At 30.5% G+C, this 10864-nt stretch overlaps 1 protein-coding gene and 1 long non-coding RNA gene across 5 annotated transcripts in view; one reads left to right on the forward strand and one right to left on the reverse strand.

The window, feature by feature from the left end:
- Window positions 1-2125: 2125 nt before the first annotated feature.
- On the reverse strand, window positions 2126-4960 carry LOC111714138 (uncharacterized). The gene is made up of 3 exons (XR_002767902.1): window positions 4715-4960; window positions 3993-4050; window positions 2126-2162 (listed from the first exon to the last, which is right to left on the reverse strand). It is a non-coding gene; the product is annotated as an uncharacterized LOC111714138 (long non-coding RNA).
- Window positions 4961-7354: 2394 nt separating this feature from the next.
- Window positions 7355-10864, forward strand: part of LOC111714136 (uncharacterized) — a 41179-nt gene continuing 37669 nt past the window's right edge. For 3 of the 4 annotated variants that reach the window (XM_023489180.1, XM_023489181.1, XM_023489182.1), the window contains exons 1-2: window positions 7355-7506; window positions 10563-10590. In XM_023489180.1, the coding sequence (XP_023344948.1) occupies window positions 7442-7506; window positions 10563-10590 (93 nt within the window). In that variant the 5' untranslated portion in view covers window positions 7355-7441. The remainder of the gene's footprint in view (window positions 7507-10562; window positions 10591-10864) is intronic. The other variant, XM_023489183.1, reaches the window with a different exon arrangement.

Consider the following 10864-nt stretch of genomic DNA (forward strand, 5'->3'; position numbering starts at 1 on the left):
ATAGGCAACGCAAATATGAATGTCTTGATTTATTATATAGATATTACTATAGCTGATGTGCTCGGTGTTGCCCGTGGAAATTTAAAAACACAATTTTAAAAAAGAATTTCGAATTTTGAAAAAATGTCAACATTTGTTAAGCCGTTACCAACAGGGAACCCATAGGTTTCCACAGTAATTTGGTCCAGTCGTTTGGCTAGCTAATTTTCAACTTTTTTCAGTTTAAATATATATTTCTTCCAATATATATGGGCGCAAAAACCTTTTATATAAAGAAGAAAGGGAAAGGTCAAGGGATGCATGAGCTATGATCAGACATACAAACACACACCAAACAGAGATTACTACTTTATATATTTTACATATAAGATACCTTATTAGTGTCTACATTGCACTGTTTTAACAGATCTGAAAGCTCTGAGATTGTTTCTCTGTGGGAACAAAATACAATTAGATACATATTTTTAAGACTTGTTGAAATTGAACTTGTTAAAATTAAGAAGATAAAATTGTTTTCTTTCTTAAAAACGATAATTTTTTGTCAATGTCCTTCTTTGACACAGAAATACTGCAATTTAAAATGATCTTTTTTCAGATAAAAATTTAAGAAATTTATGTTAAGTGAGGATCATTTGAATTTATGACAAAGGTTCACATTGTAGTATTGCCTATAGCAAAGCTTATTTTTTCGAATTTTTGTTAGAATTTTTGCTAAAATATTTACTTTTTTGTTAATCAATGGGTGGGTATTATTTAAAAGAATAATACCGTCTACAAGATAAATTATTATTATTCAATACAAACATGTTTTCCACCACAAGGTAAAGTCATTAAGAATTTAAACACATGAAATGTTATTGATGGAAAATTTTGATAAAATGTATAGAAAGCTTTTGTATAATACATTATTTATAGAAATAAATTATAAAAAACGAGTCTTGCATTAGGGCGTGACATACAAATATTAAATTAGAATCGGGACCCCTAACTTTTTACAGCACTTTTTACTTTGTTCATATTCAATAGGTATTCAAAATTGACGATCAAATCTTTCATTTATATATATTTTTTCTTTTTTATCTGAAAGAGTGGCATTTTTTTTAAAAATTGCATCATATTGCTTAGCTAAGCTTAAAATGGTATTTGTAAAATATATTTTAATTGATTTACTGTTTTTCTTGTGTTCGTGCATGCAGTTTTTTGTTTAAACTATAAGAGGGGAGGGGAAGTTCAATGTTCGTGCATGCTGTTTTTTGTTTAAACTAGGGGGGGAGTTCAATTTTCGTGCATGCTGTTTTTGTTTAAACTAGGGGGGGGGGGGGTTAAATGTTCGTGCATACTGTTTTTTGTTTAAACTAGGGGGGAGTTCAATGTTCGTTCATGCTGTTTTTTTGTTCAAACTATAAGGGGGGGGGTTAGTTCAATGTTCGTGCATGCTGTTTTTTGTTTAAGCTATAGGGGTTAGTTCAAAGGAAAAACAAATCTATTAAAACTTGTATTTTCCTTATTTCTAAATATTCTAGAAGCCTTTCTTCACCTACAACATCCAGGCCACTCGCAATCCTAGAAAATAATTGTTTTTACGGGAACTTTCATTTATTCATCTGATGCTTGAGTCATCCTATACTATACCCCCATTCAATTTTCGCGAAAACTCTCTTTAAGAAAACTTTCATGTGAACTTCAATATATAGAGTGTCCCGATTCACAATGGTACCAATTGAATTTTTATCTGATTAATAATGTGAAATTGTCTTTTTGATTTGAAAATTGTTGAATTTTGTTATTTTTGTATAGTTTAGATAATATTATATTTTATTAAATAAATATATTAAATAATTTATGTGATATTATATTAATAAATATTTCCCAAGGGCAACTTCCCAAGGGCAATTCCCAAAATGTACAATCTTCAAAAGGAACCTTCAAAATATATAAAAGACAGATAACATAATTTGAAAAAATCAAATTTTTATGAAAATTCATTATTTATTTTTGTGTTTATCAGTTTATCCTCACCTATGAAGCTGAGTTCTAATTTGTTTGGTTCGTTTAATCAGACGTTCTGTTGTCTGCTCAACTGTCTCGTTTAATCCACCAGTCCCTACAGTAATAATAATAATGACAATGTAGTTTTTGTCTATTGGAAACCAGAGAAACACCTAAATATGGTTTAAAAATAAGAAAGAGTGTGCAAGTGAGTACACGTAATAAGTGAATCATAGAGTGAATAATTTAAAGTAATTGAGTAAGCGAGTAGTTGAGTAAGTAAGTGTGGTTCAGTGAGTAAGTAATTAAGTTGGGGAGTAGTCCAGTGACTAAGTAATTGAGCGAGTAAGTAATTGAGTGAGTAAGTAATTGAGTGAGTAATTCATTGAGTCAGTAAGTAGTTGAGTGAGTAATTCATTGAGTCAGTACGTAGTTGAATGAGTAAGTAATTAAGTGAGTAAGTAATTGAGCGAGTGAATGAGGTTTTCAAAACATTTATGTAAAACTGGATAGAAAGCAAAGTTCTTAAGATTTATTGCATAATAAAGTAAATGTGGGGAAAACAGGCTTAATTTTAATATTTCAAAGAAAATAAGCTTTAATAATGTAACATTCATACAGTTGTATATAGAAAGCATATACAGAAACTGTACAGTTGTATATAGAAAGTATATACAGAAACTGTATAGTTGTATACAGAAAGCATATACAGAAACTGTACAGTTGTATATAGAAAGCATATACAGAAACTGTACAGTTGTATAAAGAAAGCATATACAGAAACTGTACAGTTGTATAAAGAAACTGTACAGTTGTATATAGAAAGCATATACAGAAACTGTACAGTTGTATATAGAAAGCATATACAGAAACTGTACAGTTGTATATAGAAAGCATAAACAGAAACTGTACAGTTGTATCAAGAAAGGAATTGTAAAGTTACAAAGGAAAATTAAATGTACAGTTGAATAGATAAAAGGACTGCACAGTTAAAAAGCTAAGGAACTGTACAGTTGAATAGTTAAGAAACTGTAAAGTTGAATAGTTATGAAACTGTACAGTTGAATAGTTAAGGAAATGTACAATTGAATTGTTAAGGAACTGTACAGTTGAATTGTTAAGGAACTGTACAGTTGAATAGTTAAGGAACTGTACAGTTGAATGGTTCAGGAACTGTGCAGTTGAATAGTTCAGGATCTGTACAGTTGAATATTTAAGGAACTGTACAGTTAAATAGTTAAGGAACTGTACAGTTAAATAGTTCAGGAACTGTGCAGTTGAATAGTTCAGGATCTGTACAGCTGAATAGTTAAGGAGCTTTACAGTTAAATAGTTAAGGAACTGTACAATTGAATAGTTAAGGAACTGTACAATTGAATATTTAAGGAACTGTGCAATTGAATATTTAAGGAATTGTACAGTTGAATAGTTAAGAAACTGTACAGTTGAATAGTTAAGGAACCGTACAGTTGAATAGCTAAGGAACTGTACAGTTGAATAGTTAAGGAACTGTACAGTTGAATAGCTAAGGAACTGTACAGTTGAATAGTTAAGAAAATGTACAACTGAATAGTTAAGGAACTGTACAATTCAATAGTTAAGGAACTTTACAGTTGAATAGTTAAGGAACTGTACAGTTGAATAGTTAAGAAACTGTAAAGTTGAATAGTTAAGGAACTGTACAATTGAATAGTTAAGGAACCGTACAGTTAAATAATTAAGAAACTGTACAGTTAAATAGTACAGGAACTGTACTATTGAATAGTTTAGGAACTGTACAGTTGAATAGCTAACCGTACATCGAAATGCATAGTGAAATAGTTTTTTTTTAAACTTGATATTGCAAAAATAAAAGTTGTGTTCATTGTTTGAAAAAAAACATATTTTATAATATCTTTAATACATAGTGTCTTACGAAAAAGAAAGTTTTGTAGATTTTTAAGGATTTCTAATTCTCTCATGTATGAGGAAGACGACATTTAAAAACTGAGTAAAAATTTTACCTCCGGAAGGTCTTTGTCGGAGAGATATCTCTCCTTGTTCTCAATAATCTCACCCAACCTGCGATAAGTTAAAAGGAACTGAGTTTTTGTCACAAAACAAAAATGTTCTAATCCTTTATCTTTGCAACCAAATAATTGAAAGTATGAAATCTGTTAGATCAATTGATTTAAGTTTTAAATATTATTTGTTTACAACTTCAGGCTCTTCTACAACTAGGAGAAGTATACGGTGTTGCCCATGCCCAACTATTTTTACAAAACACCGTACAGTGATGTAATTATACTATAACACTGCAATCGCCAAATTACAATGAATAGTATACAACATTGTACAAAACAAAATACTGTACAGTACAGTACACAATTGTATAGTACAGTACACATCTTTATATTACAGTACACAACTGTTCAGTACAGAACACAATTGTAAAATACAGTACACAACTTTATATTACAGTACACAACTTTACAGTACAGTACACATATTAACAGTACAGTACACAACTTCACAACACAATACTGCACAACTGTATAGTATAGCATACACCTTTATAGTACAGTACACAACTGTATAGTGCAGTACATACCTTTATATTACAGTACACAACAATATAGTACAGTACACAACTTTACAGTACAGTACACAATTGTATAGTACAGTACACAACACTGTTAAATTACAAATACTGTACAGTACTGTAATGAATAATATGATATCTGACCTCTCGAACATTCTACTCTGTGTATATGATATTGTATGAATGTCCACTAGAAACAGTAGAGTTGACCCCTAGGCTCAGCTGTTCAAACATTATATATTCACATTCTTTAGAAAGCGCGCGGGAAAATTTAAAGGGACTGACGCGTAATTCCAAGTGAACATATATGTATAAATCTTATTATCAAGGATGAGGATGAATGAGAACTACTAGTTTTGTTACCTAAAAATTGATCTTTTTTGTTGTGGTTTCTCTTTATAAGTGAAAAGAAGTTTTATAGTGTAACGTATTTATGTCCAGAATTATGGACATATATACGAATTTATGTCCAGAATTATGGACATATATACGAATTTATGTCCAGAATTATGGATATATATTCGAATTTATGTCCAGAATTATGGATATATATTCGAATTTATGTCCAGAATTATGGATATATATTCGAATTTATGTCCAGAATTATGAATATATTCGAATTTATGTCCAGAATTATGGATATATATTCGAATTTATGTCCAGAATTATGGATATATATTCGAATTTATGTCCAGAATTATGAATATATTCGAATTTATGTTCAGAATTGTGGATATATATTCGAATTTATGTCCAGAATTACGGATATATATTCGAATTTATGTCCAGAATTATGGACATATAAATGCTGGCAGCAGTAGAATAAAAACCTCAAATACATTTGTCTATGGTATCAATTTTTTGATTCTTTAATAGACTTTTAAGATGTTAAAATGTTAGGAAATTTTTTTTTTATTCGGATCAGTCTTAAAAGGAGAGAGACCTGCTAGACACGGTAGTTAAGCTGAACGTGCGGTAATGTATATATAGAAAAACTTTGGGATTCATTTGATACCATTGAGACATTTTTTCTGTTTAAAATTTTTAAATAAGAGCGTAAAGTCGTTTGTAATATTTCGCCTGTATGTTTCAGTCAGCAGAAGAAACGTTTTTTTACAATTCTTAAATAACATAACACGTAACAAACAAGTTGAAAAAAAATAATGAACTTCTATCATTGGAAATTGTCATTTAAGAGACACCCTGTACACTGTAGCAGTGTATTTGGACAATATAGAGACACCCTGTAGGTTGTAGCACTGTATTTAGAAAAAATAGAGACACCCTGTAGGATGTAGCTGTATATTTGGACAATATAAAAACACCCTGTTGGCTTTAGCTGTATATTTGGACAATATAAAGACACCTTGAAGGATGTAGCTGTATATTTGGACAATAAAAAGACACCCTGTAGGCTGTAGCTGTATATTTGGATAATATAAAGACACCCTGTAGGCTGTAGCTGTATATTTGGACAATATAAAGACACCCTGTAGGCTGTAGCTGTATATTTGGACAATATAAAGACACCCTGTAGGCTGTAGGTGTATATTTGGACAATATAAAGACACCCTGTAGGCTGTAGCTGTATATTTTGACAATAAAAAGACACCCTGTAGGCTGTGTATATTTTGACGATATAAAGACACCCTGTAGGCTGTAGCTGTATATTTGGATATCGTCCAACTGTTCACACTATAGCAGCAAATTCGAGGAACAGTAGAAACAAACAATAAACAGCAAAATGTACCATTGTTAAGGAAACAGTTTTTATACAAGTTATTTATATAAGTTAAGACTTATATGTACAGTGAATTGATGTCAAGTACATTAAGTCATCTTTTATATACGAAATATAAACAATCTTACGTGTATTTGATATTGTTATAAAGCATAATGTATACCATGAACAATTGCTGTGTTTCCTGTTTATTAGACTTTTTTAAAATCAAAGCTTGAGCCTAACAATAATTTTTAATGGACAAAGTTTAAGTAATCTTACGTCTGTTGGATGTTGTTATAAAACATGTTTCATGTTCATTTCACTATTCAAAATCATACCTTGAGTATAACAGTCGTCTTTTATGGCTTCCACTGAATCCTAATGTTTGATTGGTTGATATTCCAACCTGGACATGAACTCTACTATCTTAAAGTTTGCGTTCTAGAGAAGGTTTAGAACCTTGGGAGAAGTTTACTTGAAGTACAAGAATCTAAATACATTAGAGATTAACTATGACTGAACTCAGAGGAACAGAAAAAAAAAGTTTTTATTTAATTGTAAACTTTAATTCAGTATCTAAAAAAAAGAGTATTGTTTATGTCCAATTCTTTAAAAGGTTTAAATACCCCTCCTTAAACAAGCCGCCGCCCCCNAAAATCTCGTTAATTAGATCGACCCCCACAACCACTTTATACACACAGTTTGTTTTTAATCTTCCTGACAGAAACAATTTCAAGGAATAATAATTTTCTGAAAACATTCTTTAAAAAGTGAATATTTGAAAATAATCTTTTTTCTATCTCATGATATAAGTTCGTTTCCCTTTTGTCCATTGTTTTATAATAAGCTTTTTTATTTGTTTATTTTCTTGTGATTTTCAACAATTTTTATTATCGATTTTGATGGTTATTATATCGTTAGAACTGACGAGGGTCAACCCAGTCCGAAATATATTTCAATAAAATGTGGAACTAACATCTACTTTTTTACTCTAAGAGTTTTGGTCCATGGCCATCACCGAAATTTTTAATTGATAATCAAATTTTGTTAATCATTTAACGACAAATTGTATTGTAAAGTCATTTCAGTATATAATGTTAAAACGTGAAAAGATACATTTACAAAATCTGATTTGAAAATCTGTAAAAATGTTGGTCTGTGGATTCCTTGTTCTCCTATTGGTGAAGTCCTTCTCCTTGGCTGAATCTATCAGGAATATATAAATATATAATAACATATAAATGTTAGGATCAATACCTTCCACCTCCCTCTCCCCACCCCTTCTTCCCCCTACTATCTCAACATACTTGAAATGTCAAAACCTTTAAAGTTTACTAAAAAAGAAAGCAATTATTTATCGAAAAAGAAATTTTTGTTGATGGTTACAACTTTTAATTAAATCAAAAAATACAGTCTACAACAATAAAAAAATGTATGGTTATTACATCTCCCCAGTACCCACGCACCTCTGACCCTTCTGTAAAAGTTAATTCAACCTGAAGTCTCACCGCGTCAACCTTGTTGCACCGGCTAGTCCTATTGAGTGTCTGCTTTATTTACCCAAATGTCCGGGCGATGAAGTACAAACTGGGACCGGAAAGGTTGACCCGGCTCGGAAATTCAAATTTACTACGGCTGCCCGTGTATCTTTATTTTTTATACAATCGAAAAATACAATCTTTTACTCATATTTCCCCCTTTTTTCTAGATTTTCTGGGGGGTCTGAATCTATGTCCCCCCCCCCTCCGCCTTAGAAAAGGCCATGTTTTAGCACAATTTTTCAAGGTCAGTTCATTAAAAAAATTTAGACCGATAACTTTAATAGTTTGGGTGCTAGAGAGGAGTGAAAAAAATGCCAAAAAAATTGTCAAAAAATGGTCCAAAATATTTATTTTTGTTATAAACAAATATTCTACATCCATTTATCAAGGGCTTTTCAAAAATATAGTTTTGATCTTTGTAGCGTTAGTCACAAGAGAGGTATGGGCTATTTTAGATTTTTTTTTACACAGACCGCCCTGTACATATGGATGAATCCTCTCATTTTTTTGAAAAATGATTGTTTTCTTATGAAAACGACGACAAAAAAACGACAAACGAAACGATCGTTTTTAAAAAAACATTCGTATAAAAAACGATCGCTTATTTTTTTAGACGATCGTATTCAAAAACTATCATTATTCGCTTTTTTATAGTTCAAAACGAGTGGGTCGTTTTTAAAAAACGATATTTTTTCCGAAAACGAAACAATCGTTTTTGAAAATGATTGAAAAACGATTAACAAAACTCCGGCTGTATCCTACCCTATGCATTAAAAAAAACGCCCCCCCCCCCTTCCGCCTGCTTAGGGTTTAAAACAAAATATTAAGGTTTCTGCTAAAATTATAGATTTACTAAGAAACCATTGAAATTATAGAATATCCTCTCTAATTCAAATAATTTAAAAAAACTAATTCTAAAAACGTATCCACCCCCAAAGTAGGAGTTTAAAAAGTTTTATATGTCTCAAATGAATCCGAAAGAAGTTTTCCACAACACTGCATACTCAGTTCAACTATCTTACATAGCCGGTCACTCCCTTTAAAGTATTACTCACAAAAGGATTAAATAAAACTTATTAATTTCTAATTTTCTATTTTACACTGTATATTTATCTGAAACTAAAACTAGGTTAAAACTATAAATATTAAAAACGGAAAATATTTAATTATTTCAAAAATGTTGTTGTTGTATTATTGTAAAATGTTGTTGTTGTATGACTAATTGAACATTATTATTGTAAAATAAAACTGATGAATATTTATAAAACAATATTAATTGCAGTTTTCAAAAATAAAAGTGTTCACTCTGAAAGGGTCATGTACAGGCGTATTTCAAGTGACCTGACATGTCCGATTTACAACGGTACCCTAAAAAGCTTTTTCAGATCTGTTATGATTTAGATATCCATGTTTATAATTTTAAAAACAAATTATTTCTAAGTTTGGGTTTTTTACATATACAGTGTATTTCTCCTTCTAAAATAACCAGCACTTTTCAAGCTAAAAAATGGCCTTATATTCCACGTAATTGATCAGAAAAAAGTTTCATTGGAATCGTTATGAGTCGGATACATGTCCTTCTTAACATGGAGGATCACTTGAAATAACAATGACAGTCTCTTTAACTTTAACTTAAAGGGACAGACCGGCTATGTTAGGTAGTTGAACTGAATATGCAGTGAGACATATAGAACTTTTTAACCCTATCTCCGCTGGGGTACTTGAAAACAAAAGGGAGGGCTTTGGGTATGTAAGAAAAGTCAGAAAATTTCAACAGCCTCAGACCAATACTTTTTGAGTTATGTAAAAAAAACTACAGGGGGGGGTCAAATTGACCCCCCCCCCAGCGGGAATAGGGTTAAAGATCTGTAAATCCTGAGTTTGGCGTAAAGTCGACGTTCAAAATCGTTTTTTTGGGTGGATAAGTTTTCAAAGTTGTTTTTATTTTAACTATTAAATAACGACGACAAAAAATGTAAGCAAAATTCTACAGTACAACTAATTAGTTGTTTAGAAACAGGTTGAGAAAATAAAAATTAATCTTAACATCTAAAATAAGTAATCTTGTTCAATTATTAGTTTATATTTTCTCATTGTTCTAGTTTCTCATTGTTCACAAAGTTTTCTGCAGATTTTCTGGAATTATTATTGAAAAGACGTTAATTGAAGAATTTGAAGAAATCTGCTAAAAAATACATAGAAAATAAGAAATTCAATATAATGTTGAAAACGAAATAATTGATTCTAGCATTTATTTATTTTTCGTCGTCGTTATTTAATATTATAAAAAACAACCGATTCTGAAAACGTATCCACCCAAATTCCTGATTTGGAACGTTGACTATGCACTCAAACTCAGGATTCACAGATCTTTAAAAAGTTTTATCTGTCTCAAATGTTCCCTAAAGATTTTTTTCCACAACACGGCATACTCAGTTCAACTACCTTACATAGCCGGTCTGTCCCTTTAATATTCAGAAACAATATTTGAAATTATGCCTAAAAAAATCACCGTAAAGTTGATAAATGTCAAAAATAATATTATATATATTTTTTTAAATTTTTTATTTAATCGATTTTGATGGTTATTATATCTTTAGAACTGACAAGGGTCAGACCGAAATATATTTTTAGTAAATGTGGAACTAACGTATCTACTTTTTTTACTCTACAAAGGTTTGGTACATCAACATCACCGAATTTTAAATTATATATATATTTTGTTCAGTGAAGAGTTTATTGTTGATGTGAACAAGGTCAGATATATTCATAAAAGAAGTAAAAAAAAACATCTGTTTAAGATAAAAAAATTTAAAAGCAGGGTTGATGCGTCTTAAACAGTATACCAAATTGTAATCGAAAAGTGTTCAGCCTAAAAAGAAGGGGGGGGAGTTATTTAAAATATCAAAAATCATATATATATATATATGAGTTGTTCAAAGAATTGTAGCTACTGAGGATCGTCATGATAGACGTGAAACATTATGTTTAGTATAATTCTTTTTTTAATAAAAATGTGCAGATACAGAT

The sequence above is a fragment of the Eurytemora carolleeae genome, unplaced genomic scaffold (assembly GCF_000591075.1).
Source record: "Eurytemora carolleeae unplaced genomic scaffold, Eaff_2.0 scaffold1493, whole genome shotgun sequence".
Classification (NCBI taxonomy): Eukaryota; Metazoa; Arthropoda; class Copepoda; order Calanoida; family Temoridae; genus Eurytemora; species Eurytemora carolleeae.